Source organism: Apodemus sylvaticus, chromosome 6, assembly GCF_947179515.1.
Source record: "Apodemus sylvaticus chromosome 6, mApoSyl1.1, whole genome shotgun sequence".
In the NCBI taxonomy this organism is placed as follows: Eukaryota; Metazoa; Chordata; class Mammalia; order Rodentia; family Muridae; genus Apodemus; species Apodemus sylvaticus.
This window is the reverse complement of record NC_067477.1, coordinates 141,634,717-141,657,658: the sequence shown is the minus strand read 5'-3', so window position 1 is coordinate 141,657,658 and position 22,942 is coordinate 141,634,717. Positions and strand designations below refer to the sequence as shown.

The 22,942-nt window shown below is 36.3% G+C and overlaps 1 protein-coding gene across 13 annotated transcripts in view; it reads right to left on the bottom strand.

Annotated features, from left to right (window-relative positions):
- The window catches only part of LOC127687708 (uncharacterized), a 472,408-nt gene that overhangs the window by 394,744 nt on the left and 54,722 nt on the right, over positions 1-22,942 (bottom strand). For 4 of the 13 annotated variants that reach the window (XR_007978481.1, XR_007978478.1, XR_007978477.1 and 1 more), the window contains 2 exons: positions 14,779-14,845; positions 1,341-1,520 (listed from right to left, as the gene is read on the bottom strand). Coding sequence is in view for 3 of the 13 variants with exons in the window: in XM_052186630.1 (XP_052042590.1) it covers positions 14,779-14,845 (67 nt within the window). In the remaining 10 variants the exon portion in view is untranslated. Of the gene's footprint in view, positions 1-1,335; positions 1,521-7,600; positions 7,618-14,742; positions 14,846-15,261; positions 15,344-22,942 lie in introns of those variants that run through there. The other 9 variants (XR_007978485.1, XM_052186630.1, XM_052186631.1 and 6 more) reach the window with 6 other exon arrangements.

Below are 22,942 nucleotides of genomic sequence, written 5' to 3'. Positions count from 1 at the left end.
TGAAAAACTCTCTGACTGTGAGTTTGAGGCTAGCCAAGTTGACAGAGCAAGTTCCAGGCCAGGCCTGCAGGGCCTACACAAAGAGAAACACTATTTTGAGGCCAGACAAAGCAAAGCAGAAAAGGTTCTGCTTTTTAATTTACAGACATATGCTTTTTGTTGTTGTTGTTTGGTTGGTTTTTGGGTTTTGGTTCCCCACCCCCACCCCCAAGACTGGGTTTCTCTGTATAGCCCTGGCTGTCCTGGAATTCACTCTGTAGACCAGGCTGGCCTCAAACTCAGAAATTCGCCTGCCTCTGCCTCCCAGAGTGCTGGGATTACAGGCGTGCGCCCACCGCCTGGCCTTTTGTTTTTCTTTTTTTTTTGGGTTTGACGTATGCTTTTTCTAGTACTATTGACCATAGAATTTTGATCATGAAGGCATGTTGGATTTTGTTTGTTTGTTTGTTTTGTTTTTTTGTTTTTCGAGACAGGGTTTCTCTGTGTAGCTCCAGCTGTCCTGGAACTCACTCTGTAGACCAGGCGGGCCTCAAACTCAGAAATCCGCCTGCCTCTGTCTACCAGAGTGCTGGGATTACAGGCGTGCATCACCACCGCCCGGCAACAAAACCAACTTTTAATAAACAAGTAGATACCAGGAAATGTTCACAAAAATACTTAGCCTTTATTTCTCTTTCCTATAACAACCATTCAAAGAATGCAGAGACAATAGTAATTTTTAATTTTTATTTTTTCAAAGTAAAAAAAAGGCCTCAGCCGGGCGGTGGTGACGCATGGCTGTAATCCCAACACTCTGGGAGGCAGAGGCAGTCAGATTTCTGAGTTCAAGGCCAGCCTGGTCTACAGAGTGAGTTCCAGGACAGCCAGGGCTACACAGAGAAACCCTGTCTTGAAAAAACCAAAAACCAAAACCCAAAAAAAAAAAAAAAAAACCAAAAAAGGCCTCAAACCAAGACAACTACAAGATAATTTTATGAACATATATCATAATGAAATCCATTATTTTGAATACTAATGAAAAGGAATAGATTTTAACTGTTCTTACTAAAAAATTAGTGAGGGAATTAATGTATGCCAACTAGATCAAATTTGCTATGGCACAGTATCTAGATATTGTGCAATATCTGGCTTCTCATAACCGTATTTATCCTACATATTTCAAAATAATCCATTATACATAGATTATACAAAATAATCCATTATACATAATAAATTTTTATTTTTATGAAAATGTGGACACAAAGAGATGCATATACGTAGTAAGTTTCACGTTGAGTTTTATTAAGAGAGAATAAAAAGGGTAAAGGATAGAAGGAGCAGTTATTAGGCAAATACCTTACCGCAGCATCTACATTTGCAGGTGAGTCTCCATTAGGATCTGCCAGCATAGAAATGACACTAATCATGATGGTTTCCACAGTATGGATAGGTAACCAGCGTTCCTCTGGCTTCTCATAACCATATTTATCCTCCCCAGGCTCATGAAGAATAGAAATGCAAAACATCACCATTTTTATCAACTGTAAAATTATAGAATAAGAATTGTTTAAATTTGGTTACACATAATCTATTACAAATGCATAATCTGTTACTTATGCATACAAAACATTATTTACAAGGAGATTTCCTAAATGTAATCTACTAACTTTTAAGAATGTTACAGATTAACTATATTTTACATTTTTTAAAATTACAAGTAATTGCAGACCTCCACTGCTGTCCCTGATTCAAAGGACATGCCGTCTCTTTTCTACTTCTCCAATTCTTTATTCTCAGCATTTACAGTTTTCTTTCTCAAATTCTAGTTAAGATGGTCCTCAAGGTTCAGCAAATAAAAATTTTAAAGGGGGAGTGTGATGTAATAATAATAAAAATTAACAGACTCAAAGAAAGACACACATTGGAGAGATATCTCAGTGATTAGAAGCATTGGCCATGAGCTGGAGAAATGGCTCAGCGGCTAAGAGCACTGACTACTCTTACAGAGGTCTTGAGTTCAATTCCCAGCAACCACATGGTGGCTCACAACCAAATGTAATAAGATATGATGCCCTCTTCTGGTGTGTCCTAAGTCTGCTACAGTGTACTCACATATATAAAATAAATAAATATATCTTTAGAAACACTGGCTGCTCTCACAGAAGACCAGAGTACGATTCTGAGAACTCACATGAGAGTTCACACCCTACAGTCCCAGAGAATCTGACACCCTTTTCTGGCCTCTGTGGATACCAGGCATGCATGTGGTATACAGACATATATATATATATATATATATATATATATATATATATATATATAAGCAAAACATCCACATACTAAAAATAATAAAATAGGGGCTAGAGAGATGTTGCAGTTGTTAATAACACTGGGGCTCTTGCAGAGGACCTAAGTTTAATTCCCAGCACCCACAAGGCAATTCACAATCATCTGTAATTCTGCTTCCAGGGGAGCCAACACCTTTGTCCTACATCCATAGGTACATGGTACACATACATATATGCAGACAGAACACTCATAAACATAAATATACACAATAACAAAAGCTTTAAAATAAATAAGTGATACTCATAATCTACTTCACAAACTCATTTTAAATGCAAGTTCCATATAGTAACAGTCAGTGGGGTAGAAATACAGAAATATCCTCAATTTTATAGGGGATAAAGAAAGACACAACTATATCTCACTTTGCACTATTTTATCCAAAAGTAAATATTCTCAAAAAATCCTACAGTGTTAATCTATAAACATATTCAAATAATTATATCAGCAATTAATAAAAGTAACTTTTCACAGTAAATGTCTTCTGTCAAAAATACTATTATTACTTGAAGAAGTTTACAAAACAAGTAGGAATAAATAAATTTTCTGAGTATAAAAAGATTGCAATCAGTAATAACATATGTATGCTTGTTTGGTTGGCTGTTGTTTTGAAAGAGTTTTAACTGTCCCTGTTAGCAATCTTCCTATCCCAACTCATGGTTAAAGAACACAGGGAGACTGAGGGAATAGGGAGAGACAGAAACAGAAGGAGGGAGGGAGGAAAGGAGGGAGGGTGGGTGTTTGTATGTCAAGGGATATAAAATTAATCAATCCAACAAGTACTTTTGGAAGCCCTACTGTAAAGCAAAATTACTCTTCACATGTAATCAAAAACTCATGTTTTTGCTGATTTATACAGAAACTTTCCTTTAACTGAGGTTTCTCTTCTTAACCCACTCCCATGGCTTGTGAAATCCAACAAAATGGAATTAACAAATAAAAAAGAAACAGTATTAAACATTGTAACATTCAGCCCAAAATGTTGTTTTTGTTTTCCACTACGTTTTACAAAATAAGGAACTGTCTTTGAAAAAATGAGATTGAATAATTGTATATAATTCCATCAGAAGGAATCTACTTAAGATCAAGATTTGGAAGATAGGAACTGAAGGGTATATGTAGCTCAGAGAAAAGAGGACTTGCCCAGAATGCATAGCCTTGGTCCCACATCCAGCATCCTATAAACCAGTCTTGACAGCACATATTTATAAGTTCAACACTCAAGAGGTAAACATAAATAGAAAGATTAGTAGTTCAAGGATATCCTTAGCTACAAGATCAAGGCCAGCCTGGAATGCATGAGACCTTGTATCAACCCCCAACCCCCAAATCATTAATGGGTCTGTTAAGATTACTCCATTGTTAAGAGTATTCGCTGTTCTTCCAGAGGACTTGAGTTTGATTCCCAGCAACTATGTGGCAGCACAACCTTATATAATTGTAGTCCTAGGATATACAAAACCCACTTTTGTGATCTTGAGGCACCAGGTACACATATACAAGGACCCACCTACATGCAGGCAAAGCACCCATACACACAGAACAAATTAATAATAATATAGTGTGGTGGCCCATGCCTTTAATCACATAATATAGGAGGTGGAAGCAGACAGATTTCTGAGTTCCATGCCAGCCAAGGCTAGATGATAAGACCTGATAGATAGATAAATAGATAAGATAGGTAGAATAGATAAGATAGATAAGATATATAGATAAGACAGATAAGATAGATAGATAGATGATAGATAAGATAGATTAGATAGATAGATAGATACATAGATACATAGGATAGATAGATAAGATAGATAGATAAGATAGATAGATAGGATAGATAGATAGTATAGATAGATAGGATAGATAGATGATAGATAGATAATAGATAGATAACATAGATAGATAAGATAGATGATAGATAGATAGATAAGATAGATAATAGATAGATAGACAGATAAGATAGATAGATAGATAGATAGATAGATAGATAGATAGATAGATTAGATAGATAGATAGATAGATAGATAGATAGATAGATAGATAGATAGATAGATAGATAGGATGGGTGGATACATACATACATACACACATACATACATACATACATACATAAGCAAACACCACAATAATAATAATAACAATTTTAAAAGAAAATGATTTTTAAAAAGCAATCATTTGGTAGAACAGTAATGGTGAATGTTTTTTGTCCCAGTACTCAGAAGGCAGAGGCAGGAAGATCTCTAAGAGTTAGAGGCCAGTCTAGTTTATAGAGTGAGCTCCAGAACAGCCAGGACTACACAGAGAAACCCTGTCTCAAGAAACAAAAACAATTACTAGTCATTTAACTTTGAATCATTTTAGATTTAAAGCTATAGAATCTTAAAATATTTTAATTTTACACATCACTTCAAAAATGAGAATATCTATCTCATTAATTAACAAATTAATATCTGTTGACATGAAATTTATTTTTATTGTACTAAATATAGCAAATAAAATTACATTTTTTTCCATTTCTCAGTTAAGAATTAAAAATCACAATGATACACAATTACAACCACTATACATCTTCCTAAAATCAAATTGCCTATACAAATTCTTTACTTTCCCTAAATCTTCAGTGTCTAAAATGCCCTGTTCTATTTTAATTAAATATTTCACTGAAGCAGAATCACACAATCAGTTTTGTTCTTTTAAATTTGTCATATTTCAATTATCATGTCTTCAAGATTCATCATTAAATGTTGGTAGAATGCATTCCAAGTTGAATGACCAAAATTAGAATCATGCCGAATCACACTTTTAAAATAAATATGTCATTTATATAGTCATCAGAAATAAACACTGATGCCATTATGGCTCTTATTCAAGACAAAAGTTCTTCTATACTGACACTGTTTAAATTCTAGTGATCTCTGATTTAAGCAACGTTTCCAAAAGTATGTTGAATGACAACTATGTTCTCTGTGAGATGTTAATTATTAACTCTATAGCTAGCTATACACTTAATATTTACATTTATTTTGCCAAAATGCTCTTAATTCCCCATACAATGTTTTGTCTGTTATTTTTTCCTTTGTGTCTTGGTTAGTTTTTATTATCTACTTGACCCTAGAACCACCTGAAAGGAGAACACTTCCATTAAAGAATTTTCTGGGTCATATTTGCCTATGATAATGTCTGTGAAAGATTGCCATGACTGATGATTGACATGGGAGGACCCAGTCCACTGTGAATAGCAATCCCTGAGTAGATGAATTATGTGAATGCTAACTGGAGACTACAGAAATTATTCAATTGTTAAGAGTACTTATTCTTGCAGAGGATATAGGTTTGATTCCCAGCACCCAAATGGCAACTCACAAGTAACTGTCCATACAGCTAGAAGAAATCAAGTCAGCCTTAGGAAGCAAAAATGACTAAATGGTGATATTCACATGGAATTCTAGCACCTGATATCTAGCTCAAGTCATCCTGGGCTACACAGCAAGACCCAATCTCTAAAAGGTGTGTATTAGACTGATAAGATGGTTCAGGAAATAAAGGCACTTGATACACAAGCCTGACACCTGAGCTCTGTCACCAAAACCTACTTAAAGATGGATGGAAAGAACAAACTCTACAAATTTGTCACCTGGCCTCTTTATCTATGCTGTGGAGCACATACCCACATACACATTATGCACACTCACACTAATAAGTAATTTTTAAAAGATGGGGACAGATGTTTGTACACTGACATAAAAATAGAAACACAGCTGTGGTCACAGCCAAGTGGTTAAGGCAATAGACTAGAAATCCCTTCTCCAAGCACAGGTTCCAATCCTGCTGACTATTTGCTGGTCTGTTTAGGCCCATGTGTAATGTTAACACTCAACAGAATGCTGTTCTTCATCCTTCAAGTTTGGGGGAAGTCTCTAGTCACTGTGGTTATGAGCTTGGAGGATTGTAGTGCGGGATTATGAATAGAGATATTGCTATATATGTATACTAAAAAAAAGTGAGGGGCTGGAGAGATGGTTCAGCAGTTCGAGCACTCATTGATTGCTCTTCCAGAGGTCCTGAGTTCAATTCCACATGGTGGTTCACAACCATCTGTAATGGGATCTGATGTCCTCTGATATATGTGAAAATAGCTACAGTACATTCATAAACATAAATTAATCTTTAAAAAGAATATAGGAAAGAAAAAATGGCAGAGATCCTATCTCAAAAGAAAAAAGCCAGGCTCTGAGTTGGAAGCCAGCCTGGTTTCCAGAGTGAGTTCCAGGACAGCCAAAGATACATAGTGAAACCCTGTCTCAAAAACAAAATCAAATGATGATGATGATGATGATGATGATGATAACAGCAATAATAACAATAAGAACAACACGTTACATGTAACAGTTATCAACTGTAGGATATAAGACATGGGATCCTTTTAATGTGCTTTGCACATTTTAGTACAGATTGAAATTTTAATTATAAATACTGGATTTTATTACTTTTTTCTGCTTAAAAAATGTTCGAGATTATTTAGCAGTTGAGGGAACTAGCTGATATTCCAGAAAACCAGGGTTTAATTCCCAACACACACAGAGACAAGCATCTGTAACTCTAATTCCAAGGCTATCAGGCGCCCTCTTCTGGACTCCATAGGCACTGCATGCACAGGGTAAACATTAAAGGGGAAGTGGGGAGCTAGGGCGTGCTATTAATATCAAATATTTCCAAATAGTAAGGAGGTAAGCTGAGGGCTCAGAGTCTGAAAAGAAAATCACAATTGATGAAAACAGTAAGAAAAAGTTTATAAAAGATTAAATGGAAAAATGGTAAAGCGCACAATGAAGGGGATAATTTGGTGAAAAAATTAACATTTATATATGGAGAGTCTGTGTGGTTGTGCATGCTTGGCAATTCAAGGTGATTCTCATAAGTTCAAGGCCAGCCTAGTCAAATAATAAAGACCATATCAGCCTGAGAAAGATCTTTTCTCTTGATTTTAAGGGTGGGGGATTAAAAGAGGGTGGTACATAATACAAATAAAGGTCTCTAAAAAAGGAATAAAACTAGTTTCTGAGGCAATGGGAGGAGACTAGCAGAAAGACAACTAGGAATAGAGGTCCTCTAATATATAGCAAGGTACTGAAGGCTAGTCTTGGATACATGAGACCCGGCCTCCAAATAATAAGTCATCAGAAATTAGCTAGAAGTGAAAAAAAATAAAATAAAGCTAGTATAAAGCATAACCATGAAAAAGGAACGATGTAAGGCTGGAGGAATGACACAGAGCACTTACTACTCTTGCAAAGGCTCAGTTCTCAGCATCTGCATGTGGCAGCTCACAGCTGCCTGTCCTCCAATTTCAGGGATCCAGTGCCTTCTTCTAGCCTCCAGGGGCACCTGCACCCATGTGATGTTTATATTACTCATTCAGACACATGAACACAATCTTTTTAGTTTTTTTAAAAGCTGTTTTTTTCCCATGGAGGGATGAACATAAAATGTAGCACAGATATCAAGGATTAAAAAGAAAGTAATTAGTCTTAAAAATAAGCATTTTAAAATTAGAGTAGAAAATAAGTAGACAGATAGAATTTGAGAAAGCTAGAAATCCATAAAAGAGCCAAGAATATATGTAAAGGGGTATTAGAAAAGTCTCTACAAAATATCTGCACCTCATTTCTCCCAGGTCACTTCATTTTGGTTGATTTAATTCATTCAAAAGCTTCACAATATCTGACTGGAATTCTCATGCTAAAAAGTAGCTACTGCCCCTCTAAATTGTGTAATTAAATAAGTAATTGTCAAATTTACTTAATAGTGTTGCCCTAAAAAATTTTAAGGCAGATGTTTTTCTAATAATTATGCTAGTTCTCAAATGTTTTTTTTAAATGGATTCACTTATCCTCTACTTTACCTATGGATCATCTCCCTGTGCCTCTCCTACCTCACTTTACCCACTCCCCCAAAAAACCACCTTACATAAATAAATAAATAAATAAATAAATAAAATAATTAATAAATTAAAAAATTTTAAAAAAACCCACCTGGCTTAGTGGCAGCCAATTTGTGAGTATACAAACTTTCAGTGTCAAGTTAGGACAGAGGAACTAAAAAACTCATTGGTAAAAATCACAAAGTAGACAGACTGTATTTATTATTGTTCACACATAAAAAGATTTGACTATGGGGACGAAAAAAGACATTGAAGTAGCAGTGAAGTAAAAATATTTCTCCATGAAGAAAGTATTGGTAGAACAATTAACATGATGTTAAGGAATTATATAACCAACTGCTGAACATTTGAAAACCAAGGTCCTATTTCTGGCACAAAACCTCCTTTTGTTATTTTTGTAAATTAAATCACAAAAGTCTTAACTGGGTATGGCACATGCCTATAATCTAGCATTGGAAAGTATGAGGCAGAAGGCCTACTGAATTTAAAGTAACCCAAACTACATATCAAGACCCCCTTTTCAATTAAAAACAAAAACAAAAACAAAAAACTCTATTTTGGGGTTCAGAATCTGTCAGTGGTTCAGCACTTGCCTAAAGAGCTTGGTCCTTTCTTTCCAAATGTTATACACATAAGAAAAGTTACTTGGAGGAAGCGGTTTGGGTCAAGATAGGGTTTCTCTCTGTAGCACTGACTGTCCTAGAATTCTCTCTATAGACTAGGCTGGCCTCAAATTCAAAGATCAGCTTGTCTCTGCCTCCTCCCAAATACTGGGATTAAAGCCATGCACCAGCAAACCTGGCTAAGAAAATCTATTCTTGGCAGCACTAGAAAAATTCAATATTGGATACAGATTTTAAAAACATTATGCTAGGTGAAGATGGGGAAAATAACTACATGTCTTAGGTTTTTACTACTGTGAACAGATACCACGACCAAGGCAAGTCTTATAAAAGGCAATATTTAATTGGGGTTGGCTTACAGTTTAGAGGTTAGTCCATTGTTATCAAAGCAGGAATCCAGATACTCACTGGTATAGGAGAAGCTGAGAGTTATATATCTTCATCTGAAGGCAGCTAGTAGGACTGACTTCCAGGCAGCTAGGGTGAGGGTCTTAAGCTCACACCCACAGTGACACACCTATTCCAACAAGGCCACACCTCCTAATAGTGCCACTGCTTGGAACAAGCATATAAGCCATCACACTACATAAATACTCAGTAACTATCAATCTTTTTGTTTTGTTTTTCAAGATGTTTCTCTCTGTAACAGCCCTGGCAACTATCAGTCTTAAAGTAACACTTAAATGTACTAGGCACTGATTACACAGACTGTAAATAGTGTGGAGTGTCCTTTAGTAATTAAGTGAAGGTTAGTTATACTATCACAAAACAGCATACCATATTTTTACAGAATTTTGGCATAACACTTTCTCTGAGTTAACACCTCAGACCACTATCACTGAGATTTAAATACCACTCAAATCCATGCCAACTTATTTTCAATCAGTCTATCCTCTTCACATTATTGAAATAACTACAAGATCACTTTCTTGCACTTAAGTCAATAAGTGCTTTTTAAGAACATACTATAAAGTACTTAGAATTAACAGCCTTGTAAATGTCATTTAAGTCTGTCTGCTTTTCCTTGTCTTCTTTATCTTTTTTTTTTATTCGATATATTTTTTACTTCCATTTCAAATGATTTCCCCTTTTCTGGCTCCCCACTCCCCGAAAGTCCCATAAGCCCTCTTCCCTCCCCCTGTTCCCCCATCCACCCCTTCCTTTAAGGTTTATTTATTTTATATATGAGTACATTGCAGCTATCTTCAGACACACCAGAAAAGAGCATCAAATCCCATTCACGATGGTGGTGAACCACCATGTAGTTGCTGGGAATTGAACTCAGGACCTCTGGAAGAGCAGTCAGTGCTCTTAACTGCTGAGCCATCTCTCCAGCCCTTTATCTTTCTTTTGTAAGCACACTTCCCTAACACAGTAGTTCTTAACCTTCCTAATGTTGCAATCCTCATGTTGTGGCGACCTCCAACAATAAAATAATTTTTGCTGCTACTTCATGACTGTAATTTTGCTTTTGTTATGAATCATAAATGTAAATATTATATGCAGGATGGTATCTGATATGACCTCTATGAAAGGGTCTTTCAACCACCACAAGGGGTTGTGCCTCACAGGTTGAGAGCCACTGCCTTACCACTTGGCCCTTTCCCCAACATTTTGTGCTTCCTTACTCTTTTTCTAAGCTCCCTCCCACCCTCCACCACAGCCATGTAAACTAACCTCTTATGTGGACAATTTAAATGGCAGGGTCTTCTCCTTCTCTCCTCCGTTGTCCTCCACTAAGAAGCTATTAAGATTTAGTTTGCCAGATCTTGAATTTTTCTTTCAAACTCTAATAAAATTGTCCTAGTACCTATCTCCCCCAACAAGTAACATTTTAGAAAGCTTCCATTTATAAAGTCTTTCCCTGTCCTTTGTCCTGACACCTTTCTAGCTATTTTCTCAGGACCTGTCCCAGGCACACGGTCTCTTCTTCCCTAAACAAAAGTTACAGATTTCAGAAAAGCACTGGATAAAGTGGCCAGTGTCTCATTAGTACATTCAAAGTTGCCACAAACATGTCTGCTATTCACATTACAAACCAACAGCCAACACTTTTAGAAACATACAGTGAGAAATACATTTTATAACCCACAACCAGAGTTGAATAGATGGCAGATGGTTCAGCAGTTAACAGCATTGATCTGTTTGAGGAGTCAGGTGGCTCACAACCACTACAAGCACAGTTCCAACGAGATCTTACAAGTTCAACCTCTGAGAAGCAACTCCACTCACATACACATACCTACACAGAGACCTGTATATGTACTGGGTTGGCTTGATATTGCTTGTATTTTAGTGCTAATACTGGTTCCTCAAGACCAGTATTAGCATTGCTCCAAAGACCAGAGAGTCCTAAAGTAGAGTCAATTGATGCTATGTGACCTGGGCCCCAAGTTATTTCCCATTGGTAAATAAAGATGCTCACAGCCTACAGACATAGGCAGGGATTAGGATTCCAGGGCTGGCGGTCAGAGGAAAACCTTGAGAAAGGGAAAGAAGGAAGTGAATGGAGGAAAAGCTGCCACCAGTTAGATTAATCTTGAAGTAATGGCCATGTTGTATGGCCAGTTAGAATTAAGTGCAACCCAGAAGAAACATGGCAAATTATATAATAGGACTATTGGCTGGGAAACAGAAATAATAGTATAGAGGATAGATATCTCCCCAGCTCTTAATGCTGATTAAGGCTTATTACAAATACAAAGTTTGAATGTGTCTTTTATCCAAGAACTGAATGATCAAAGGAGGGTAGAAACTCAGGATTGGGATTTAAAATTTCTACAACATGAGCACATAATTATAGATAATAAAAATAAGCTGGGCAGTAGTTATACATGCCTCTAATTCCTGCACTCAAGAGACAAAAGCCAGCAAATTTCTGAGTTTGAGGCCAACCTGGCCTCACACACGTGCGTGGGGATGGGGCAGTAAAATGGGGTGTTAATAAAAAGAATGAGCTGTTAACTAAAATGGTCTTACTATATGGACTTTATATGAGACAGGGTATCACTATGGAGCCCTGCTGCCTGGTGCTGGGATTAAAAGTTTGCACCACATGCTCGAGTAGCTATCTTTTAAAAACCCAGAAGTGTATGTGTTTGTTGATCAACTAATAATACTTGACACAAATGCATGTAAGGATAAAAAATTCAGTGATCCCTTAAGAGTTGAAGCTTTAAGCCTGGATTCCTAAACAATGTTCCATAAGAACTTGGTTTAGGAGAATAATTCTCATTATTTTATAGCTACACTAAGGGTAAAGGAATCCTATCATCAAAATGTTCCTCTGTATCCCCTAGAGGTACTGTGCCTGGAGGGAATAAAACCAAACACTATTTTAAACACAGAAGAATAAACATGAAGAACAGACCAGAACTGTGTTAGGATCATAGACCAGGTTACTTACATAGTATGATTTGCAAAATTTATAAAATTTACCTCAAATAACAATGTGATTGTGAGGGAGTTATCTCTAAACTGGTTTCCGGTGGCTACTGGCAGCTATGAAAGAATCCTAATGCCATGCCATGACCAAATTCACCTAAATCAACTGGAAAAACTGATGGATGCAAATATATCAATTTTAAAAGAAACATATGTTGTTTTCAAAGAAACATATGAAGCCAGGCAGTGGTGGCGCAAGCTTTTAATCCCAGCACTTGGGAGGCAGAGGCAGGCGGATTTCTGAGTTCAAGGCCAGCCTGGTCTACAGAGTGATTTCCAGGACAGCTAGGGCTACACAGAGAAACCTGTTTCAAAAAACCAAATCCAAAAACAAAAACAAAAACAAAAACAAAAACAAAACAAACATATGAGCAACAATGACTGCTAAAAACTATAACAAAGCATGAACCACTCTTTGCCCACTGTGTAAAACATGAACTCCAACATTGCTTTATCTTTTTCCTCTCTTTTTCCACCTTATTTTTGAGGGAGCTTCCCTCGTTTCTGCCAAATGTCTACTCCAAGATAACTGGGTTAATTCTCCTATTTCTATCTCTCATCTTGCAACAGGAGTGTTGGGATCACAAACACAGGCTACTACATTGCACTTTTTTTACATGGGTTCTGGGAATTGACATCACATTTCTATAGCAAACATTTATTGAGTCATCTTCACCAGCCCTTCTTTTTATATATATCCACTTTTTGGATATATATATATATATATATATATATATATATATATATTCAAAAAGCTACTTGAGGGCTAGTGGGAAGGACTTACAAGAAGGAAGTGCAGTCCCAAAGAATTGCAGATGTAAAGATCTGTTATCATTCTCTAGCTCATTCGCCTTATTTTCAACAACTGGTAGTCAGTTAATAAGTTATTTTATGTCCTAACACTAAACTAACAAAATATAGTCTTATAAACTATACTCTGTGAAGACCAGGTTATAAAATTATTAAAATAGACCTTGAAAGTTCCCTTAAGTCGTAAAACACAGATATACAGAATACATTCTATGTAAAATCTCAGGGCCAGAGAGATGTCTCATTAGTTAAGAGTACTGGCTGTTCTTCCAGAGGCCCTAGGTTCAATTCCCAGCACCTATTGGTGGACAGGACACAGCCATCTCTAAGTACAGTTCTAGAGGTTCCCATGCCATCCACCTACTCAGATACCAGACAAACACAGTGAATATATATGCATGCAAAACACCGTACACATAGATATTAATTGATTTAATTACATAAAAAGGAGCTGTTTTTAAAAAGAAAAAAATTGCAATTTTATTCTTTAATAAATAAGGCATTAAGAACAGTAAAACTGGGGCTGGAAAGGTAGCTAAGCAGTTAAGAGCACTGGCTGCTCTTCCAGGGGACCTGGGTTCAATTCCCAGAGCCCACATGGCAGCTCACACTTGTCTATAATTCCAGTTCCAGGAGATCAAACACCCTCACACAGACCTACATGAAGTCAAAACACTAATGAACATAAAAGAAAACTAAATTATTTTTAAAAAGTGGTGTTAAACAAAAGTAAAACTGTCATCCTTAATTATGGTGTTTCCTTTGGGGTCAAGGCATGGTAAACATGAGAAGGAAAATCATTTCCATAGGGAATTGAACCTAGGACCTCAGTACTCTTAACTACTGAGAAATTTCTCTAAATTGCATAGGACTTTTTTCTCTTTTGGCTGGAGCAATGGCTCAAAGGTTAAGAGCCTCTAAAGGATTTGAATTTGATCTTAATACTCATATCAAACAGTTTATAATCAGGTGTTACTCCAGCTCCAGGGGATCCAACAGCTATGGCCTCCTAGTGCACCTTCATTCACATGAACATAATCTCACAGAAGCACACATAAATATATAATTAGAGATGAAATTTTCTCTTCTCCTCCAAGCTTACAAAAATTAATATCCTAAATTATAGAAGGGGTGTGTGTGTGTGTGTGTGTGTGTGTGTGTGTGTGTGTAAATTATTTACAGTCAGGCAATAGTAGCACATAGCACACATCTTAAATCCCAGGATTCAGGGGGCAGAACCACGCAGATCTCTGATTCTGAGGACAATCTGGTCTACAGAGAAAGTTCCAGGACAGCCAGGGCTACACAGAAAAACCCTGTGTGTGTGGGGGGGGGGGGGAGGGTTACATATAACCTCACTAGAAAAAGCTTTTCATAACATATTTATTCCAGCAGCAAGATAGCTTAAATTTCTGAAGCTATCTTTTTAAAAACATGTTTTAGACATTAGAGCTTCAAGCATAACACAAAGGCTCTACACATGATCACATTGAAATGATACTCGATATAACCATTTTGCTTGCTACTTTAGAATTTTTTTCAATTTTCAAAATTAAGTTTTAATTTTAGTTGAAGGAGTGAAGATGTCAGTTCCAGTATACTTACTAAAGTGTATCTGGAGGACCAATAATAAGGACTTACCAACGATAGAGATCATTGTCGTCTATTAAACCTGCTGAAAAGCCTCCCACTGGATTTTTGTTGAGTTCTGTGGAAAAAGAAAATTTCAATAAAAACTTTAAAACAGTTTTTCTCCAACAGGTAAAGTATGACCATAAATAAGCTATAAACTATGAAAACTATTAAAATGCTGCTTCATAACTATAACATTTCCATACAACAAGGAAGCCATGGGTATATTAACCTATCCAGATGGAATTGTTCTGTCTTCCTACATCTACCTTGGGATTCAACCAAAGCTCTTAGCATTCTGGGTAGGTTTTATGAGAGGCAATCAAAATGCAAATAAGGCTGATTCTCACAAGAGATTTTAGTTGAAAGAAAATCAAAAGTCAAATCAAATCAGAAATGGCAAGTTTTCTATAGCCTTTAAGACTAATTCTTAAAAAACAACCAAAAGCACTTTTACGTCAGAATTGCCGAGTGTTTTCAACTCTTACTTACATTAACATCTGTCTGATTGCCATGATGCCTTGAGGTACATTCAACTATGCAACAGGAATAGCTTTCTAAGAATAGCTGGTGCCTACAGAAATAGTGATGGTATCATAAGATTCTTCTCTTCTAAACAGTGTGCTGCCATGAAGAATAGATGATGAGGGCAGAAAATTAAGAATCGAGACAAGGAACTAGTAAGGTAGAAAAACAAAGGCCAACAAAGGATCATCAAACAACAGGTTAGGAAGAGTATAACCTTAAGAGTTTACAGAGATGGACGTAATAAAATAAGGATGTCTTTGTAATGGGCAGATCGCATGAGTTTTTCAAATAGCCTTAAGTAAGTGTAACTGACATTAGAGGTATACTATATATACCTATAGGTATATATAATAGGTATACTTTATAATTTGATAATTTTAATATACTATCATCTTTGAAGGCAGGATAAGAATCATGATAGTAAGTATACACAACAATCACCAGAAAGGTTATTATTTTGTCAAGAGAGCTGAGGACTGACTGATTCAAACTGGGCAGTGAGTAAGGACAAAACATGTTTAAGAGCAGTTCAGAAAGGACTTGCCAGAAATCTAAATGAGTACATGATTCTCATACAGTACTTGCCCATCATCAAGATAAGCCATCTAATCATGAAAGCAAATATAATACAACACAGAGTACTATAAAATGCCAAACAGTGTGCTGGTAACTATGGAAGCACTAACTCCATAACTTTGAGCAATCAAAGGTGGTTTTAGTTCAACAATTACAACTTCATATAGGGCTATTAGGTCCATCTTCATTTGTCAATCTACTGGAATTTGAAATTACTTGGGAGACACACCTCTTGTGCATGTCTGAGGGTGCTTCTAAAACAGTTTAATTTGGAATGTGGTTGGAACTATTCTAAAAGGATTGTGAAACAGAATACAAGACTCATACCCACTCCCATCATTTTACTGCTGTCACATTGCAGCTATCATACCTTACCAAGCATGACGAACTAAATAATTGATGAACCATAAACAATTCTTCCTAAAGCTGTTTTGATCAATTATTTTGTCCAACAAACAATAAAGTAATTAATGTACATCACAACATGCAGACAACAACAACAAAATGATAAAAATAAAGAATTAAATTGTATTTTAACACAAAGAACTTCTTTTCTTGGATTTTGAACACAGATTTTATAAATCTAATAAGCAAAGCAAACAGATAAAATCTGTATTTTAAAATACCATTAAGATATGATTTGCATTTTAAACTTATTATGTTTATAATCATATACCTTTCACTGAATCCCAACTATGTTGCTAGCTACTAAAAAAGAATACACATACACACTTTAGTGTTGATGGGAATGGTTCCTTTGAGGTCTAGCTCAAGAACTACCCTCCTATCTTTGAAACCTTTTTAAAAATAATTTATTAAATAATCTTGACTTCTGTTAAAAATCCTATTAATTATAGTTGCAGCCTGTATTGTATTACCTAGCATTTGACTATCATGGGTTCATTGTTCCAGAAAAATATATAAGTAAGGACAATGTGAAATAGGTAACCTAAAAGTAGTACAAGGAATAGGGGTTAAAGAAGTACAAAAGAAGGGCATATAACAATCTTTAATAGCTTAAAAAAAAAAAGGCAGGAAGAGCACCACAACTCTGAGGCCAGCCAAGTCTATATTGTGATGTCTAGTCTCAAAAGTTTAAAAAGGGGGAAGGGGGTGCAGCACAGAGGGACACACACATTTTATTCCAGAACATGGGAAGTAGAGGTGGGTTAAGTTGCAAAATGACCGTGACTAATAATGAGACCCTGCCTTGGAGGGAGAAAGGGAAAGAGAAAGACTTATAGAATATCTACAATGAAGAACTGGGCCTATACTGAACAAAGAGGCATAAATGAAACAAGACAAAATGGCAAAAATTGGAAAGTAAAGGCGTTTGTTAGCCATATTAAGTTTCAACTTCATACATGGAGCAATGATAACCCTTGGAAGAATTGGAAAGTATTTGTTCTTAATACATTTTCAAAAAGTAGGGCGAGCTTGGGAGATTTAAATGTTCAAAAACCAGTTTTAGAAGTTGGATAGATAGCCGGGCGTGGTGGCGCATGCCTGTAATCCCAGCACTTGGGAGTCAGAGGCAGGTGGGTTTCTGAGTTCGAGGCCAGCCTGGTCTACAGAGTGAGTTACAGGACAGCCAGGACTACACAGAGAAACCCTGTCTCAAAAAACCAAAAAAAAAAAAAAAAAAAAAAAAAAAAAGGTGGATAGATGGCTCAGAGCTTAAAAGATGATATACCAGGGAGCTTGAGAGATGTTTCGTTATTTAAGAGCACTGACTGCTCTTCCAGATGTCCTGAGTTCAATTCCCAGCAACCATATGGTGGCTCACAACCACCTATTATAGGATCCGATGCCCTCTTCTGGTATCTGAAGACAATTACATTGTACTCATATACATAAAATAAATAAATAAATCTAAAAAAAGAAAAAGAAAGAAAGAAAGGAAAAGAGAGGAAAAGAAAAAAAAGAAAAAGATGACATAGCAGTTGCAGAGAACTTGAGTTTGATTCCCAATACCCATATTAGGTGTAACTCCAGCTCTAGGGGAGACGATGCCATCTTCTGGCCTCAAATGCACAAACCCATATACAGACACAAATGTATACATAGTTAAAAAGAAAGCAGTCATTCTTTATAAACCATGCTAGGCATGTTGGTACATACTTATAAATAACACAAACACTGAAGATACTTGATGAAGTGGTGAAATGGTTTTGAAACTAGAAAAGGTTAATGGTTGTATAATACTGTGAACATAGATATGTTTATCTACTATTATTTGTATATATGTTGTTTATTACATTTGAACATAGTATATCTCATCTTAGTTCTTAAAATGACACAAATGTATTAAAAAAGGAAACACAAGATGAGATACTTGTTTGAAAGGGGGACACTTACTTAATGTTAAATTTCTACAGCACATATATGTTGTATATGTTGGGAGAGGGGCTGTCTTTGCAGAGTTATAGACTGTACTTTGGACCTTGCATACACTAGGCAAGTCTTCTACCACTGAGAGACATCCTCAGAATATATCAGGGTTTTTGCCAGAGAGGAAAGCAGGAAGACAAAGAAGCTACTGTGTTTAACAGAGTAAATAGCCAACAATGATAAGTTCACTCTTCTACAGCATGGAAACGCTATCTCAATTAAGGCCATTGGGTTTAAAAAAGAGAGCCAAAACCGTCTTCAGCATAAGCAGTAAAGATAACTAGAACAACACTAACAAGGTTAAGGTAGAAAAGTGCAAGTGGAAATTGTTTCTCTAAGGTTTCGATAGATAGAAAAATTACAGTAGCCATAGCCACGAGCAAATGAAATTCATGCAATCAAGTAGTTTTATTTGGTTGATTCTTCAGGTTTTTTTTTTTTAAGACACGATTTTGTCTTAGTCGGCCTGAAATTTGTATGTAGATTGGCTGGCCTTACCCTTTAGCCTCTTTGCTAAGACTACAGACATATGACACTATAATGGTTGTCGTTATTGCTGCTGTTGTTTTAAATAGGATCTTCCCTTGCAGCCCAGGCTATAGAATCAGACCTCACTCTGAGAAATAATCAACTAATTTGGGGCAGGGGGAGAGGCATGAATCCACAAAAACTAAGAGTAAGCATAATAGTGTATACTCTCTGATTTCAGCTTTTGGAGGGTGGGAAAAGAAGATCCTGTCAGACATGTCTCTAAAAAGATGAGAGCATATGATAAGTCAACAAACATGAATTAGTAGGATCAATACAAATTCATAAAGTGTTTTTTTAAAAACTAGGCTTATACACCAGAAAAGGTTCAGGGAAACAGTCATCTCAGTATGATGAACATTCCTAGTATCCACAATATGGTCTTCTAATACAAATTTACAGCTAACAGTGAAGCAGGGTTTTGTGAAGAAATGACAGATTCTAAGTCTGAGGCATAAGGAAAAAATAAATGTGTTAGGCTCTTCTCAATACTCAATAAAACAAAAGCTATCAGTTAGAAGCCCCATTGGCTAAAAATGTTATGAGTTGAGTATTAGTATGAATAATAACCGTGAAGGATAGACAAATGTATTTCAATACATGAGTAACTAACATACACACACAAAACCAACCAGCCATGGCTGTTATAATTAGGTGCTAGTAAACCATTTTGTCATTTTGATTTGGGTCTTATCCCACAGCTGGCTTAATGCCAGCACTCAGGAGGCAGAGGCAGACAGATATCTGTGAGATCAAGGCTAGCCTGGTATATAGAATGTGTTCCAGGACAGCCAAAGCTACAGAGAAAAAAGGATGGGAGGGAGGGATATACTTCTTCAACCATGTAAAGAATCAATCTCAGGTCAGCAGGCTTGGTAACAACATCTTTTCCACAGAGCCATCTCATCATCCAATTCTTGGCCTACTCTGTGCAAGCAATACATTATTTTGAAAACCAAAGAAAGTAGAAGAACCTTGCACTCTATTATCAAATACTGAAATAATAATTATGTTATCAAAGAACATCTCTCTCTAAAAAACTCCAGTTATGCGATTGTTTATGGAGCCCCTGGGTATGGCTAAGTTGAACATGCCCAATTTTCTGAATTACTCAAACAAATTTAACTTTTTCTTATTCAAAAGACATAGCTTCTTCTTCCTCCTTTTTATCTTCCTACTTTAAGAAGCTGCAGAAATTTAAAGTTTGCCTTCTCTGGGTTTTTGGGTCTTGTTTTGCTTTTTTTCTTTTAAAGCAAGATTGTCCTCTGGCTTAAAAAATAAAAATACATTAAGCTGAAAAGTTTCAGAAATGTCACTTTATTACTTTTTCTACATTTTTTAAAATTTCTATGTAAAATGAATAAGCCAAATAAATCTTTAAAAGATAAAAGTCATTATTTTTGAGGTAATCTCATGTAGCAAAACTGAACCTGTTCAAAGCTCATAGTAAGAGTCAAATATAAAACGGGGCGTGGTGGTGCACACCTGTAATCCTAGCACTTGGGAGGCAGAGGCAGGTGGATTTCTGAGTTCAAGGCCAGCCTGGTTTACAGTAGAGTGAGTTCCAGGACAACCAGGAAGAAACCTGTCTCAAAAAAACCCAAAAAAAAAAAAAAAAACAAAAACAAAAAAACCAAACAACAACAACAACAACAAAAGAGTCAAATATAAAACACACAGAGAAACACGTTAAGAGAATCCCTATTATGAATATAACTAATAGAAGCTACATGTGAGAAATTATAAGGACAAGACCTGGGATTGCAAGCAATTTTCTATAGAATCTAAACATTAAAGAGGTGAGAGATGTTTATGAGTTAACTGAATATATGAAATCTGACTAGATAACAGATATTAAGAAATATCTGCCAGGCAGTGGTGACACATGCCTTTAATCTCAGCACTTGGGAGGCAGAGGTAAGTGAGCGAATTTCTGAGATCCAGGCCAGCTTAGTCTATATAACAAGTTCTAGGATAGCCAGGGCTATGCAGAAAAACCCTGTCTCAATAATAAACAAACAAACAAATAACAATGATGATAGTAATAATAAAAATAAACATTTTGGTTTTTTAGACAAGGTCTCACTGTCTGTCCCTAGATAGCCTGCTCTGCCTCCCTAGTGCCCCAGCACTAGGGTTAAAGGCAAAAACCATGACCCCAAACTTAGAGTCCCATATTTACAGCAGATCGTCTTTGAATCTTTTTTTTTTAACTTTCCATCTTTGCAAGTTTCTGGCTTTCTGAGGTAAAGTCTCACTATGTAGTCCAGGCTAGCGTTGAATTTATAATCCTGCCTCAACTTAGAATTGAAATTACAGAAGTGCACCATCATGCCCAATTCTTTAAACCATTAAGGTAACATATAAAACCTTTTATCTAAATATTCTGTAGATTCTCTTAAGTAAATTATGAATTTACCAAAATAATGTTACCACTCTATCACAGGAATTGCTACACATCTACTGTAATAGTGTTGAGAAACAGAAAAGAGGTGTGTTTTGTAATTACTGTAACTACACAAACAATCATTTCCTCAACCTTCATTAATAAATCAATATTGGAAAAATACCAGTGGTGGTTTGAATGAGAACAGCCCTCATAGGCTCATGTTCATATACCTGGTTCCCAGTTTGTAGAACTCTTTGGGAAGGATTAGGAGTTATGGCCTTAATGGAGGAGATGTGTCAGCAGCAGTGAGCATTGAGATTAGCACTGTGTCTCTTGCTTGCTGTTTAAGAGTCAAATTCTCAGGTGTTCCTGCCACCATGCCTTTATTCAACCATCATAAATTCTAATCCTCTGGAACTGTAAGCCCAATTAAACACTTTCTTTTATAAATTGCCTTGGTCATGGTGTTTTTTCACAGTAATAGAAAAGTAACTAATAAAGTGATATATCAACAAACAACTACAAAAATTTTATTACATTTCTACTAAAGTTTTTTTTAAAGATCCAATCTAATAATCTTTATAGATTTCTAATCAACATTAAAACTGCTTACAATTAGAATATTTTTCTTTACATTTGAGTCATAGGCTACAGTGAGCTGACTTCCTAACTGGTTAAAAAAAAAGGGGGGGGGACCATGGAGCAGACAGGCAAAAAACAGTCATTCCATATTTATAAAGACTTTCTAATATTCTGCCAAAAGGATTTTCTTCCTTAGAATTAACAGGTACATTCTACCACCTACATCTGACCATGGTGTGTCATTCTCAGGTTAGATAAAGCTGTTCTGTTGTCAAAGTCATCTAAATTCTCATTCTTTCTCTCTCCCTACAAACTTAAATGACTCTTATATTCTAAACATATCCTGATGAGTTTATCTAGACATATCCCGATGCCCTTTGTATGTTGTAGCTTGTGCTTAAATACAACATCATCAGCATACTTCTCTGCTGAAATCTGATGCAGCAGGAATTCCTGAGAACAGAAGACCATATACATTATATGGTATTATATGTCAGGACTAAGTCTGCATTTCAATTCTCCTTAGTCTTGCCAAATTTAGTCATCTCATTTTTTTCCCAAGCTTCATTTTCTTATCCATAAAGTAGGATAAAACCTATAGTGGTATTATAAAACAGAAAAATAAGATGTGTGCATATAAGTGCTTGAGTCTGGAAGGCAAGGACCAACAGCTGGTGGTTTCAGATTTGAGACAGGGTCTCTCGCTGAACTTTGAGCTCACTGATTTGACTAAATTGGCTAGCCAATGAGCTCCAGGGCTGCCCCCGGCCCTTCTAGCATTAAGTCCCTGCAGGGAATCTAAACTGGGATCCTCTCAAGCTTTGGAACAGGCAATTTACTGACTGAGCTGTTTCCTCATCACCAAAAGAAGACACAAAATATTGTCCTATCTTAGGATACATATAGAAAATGTTAATTATCCATTGCCTTCCCATAGTCTAACAAATACAATGTTCTTTAGAATCTCAAGAACAGCCTCAGGAAGTAGAAGGAGGGTCTTTGAGTTGACGGGTATTTAAGACAGCATGGAGAGCCGGGCGGTGGTGGCGCATGCCTGTAATCCCAGCACTCTGGGAGGCAGAGGCAGGCGGATTTCTGAGTTCGAGGCCAGCCTGGTCTACAGAGTGAGCTCCAGGACAGCCAGGGCTATACAGGGAAACCCTGTCTCGAAAAAACCAA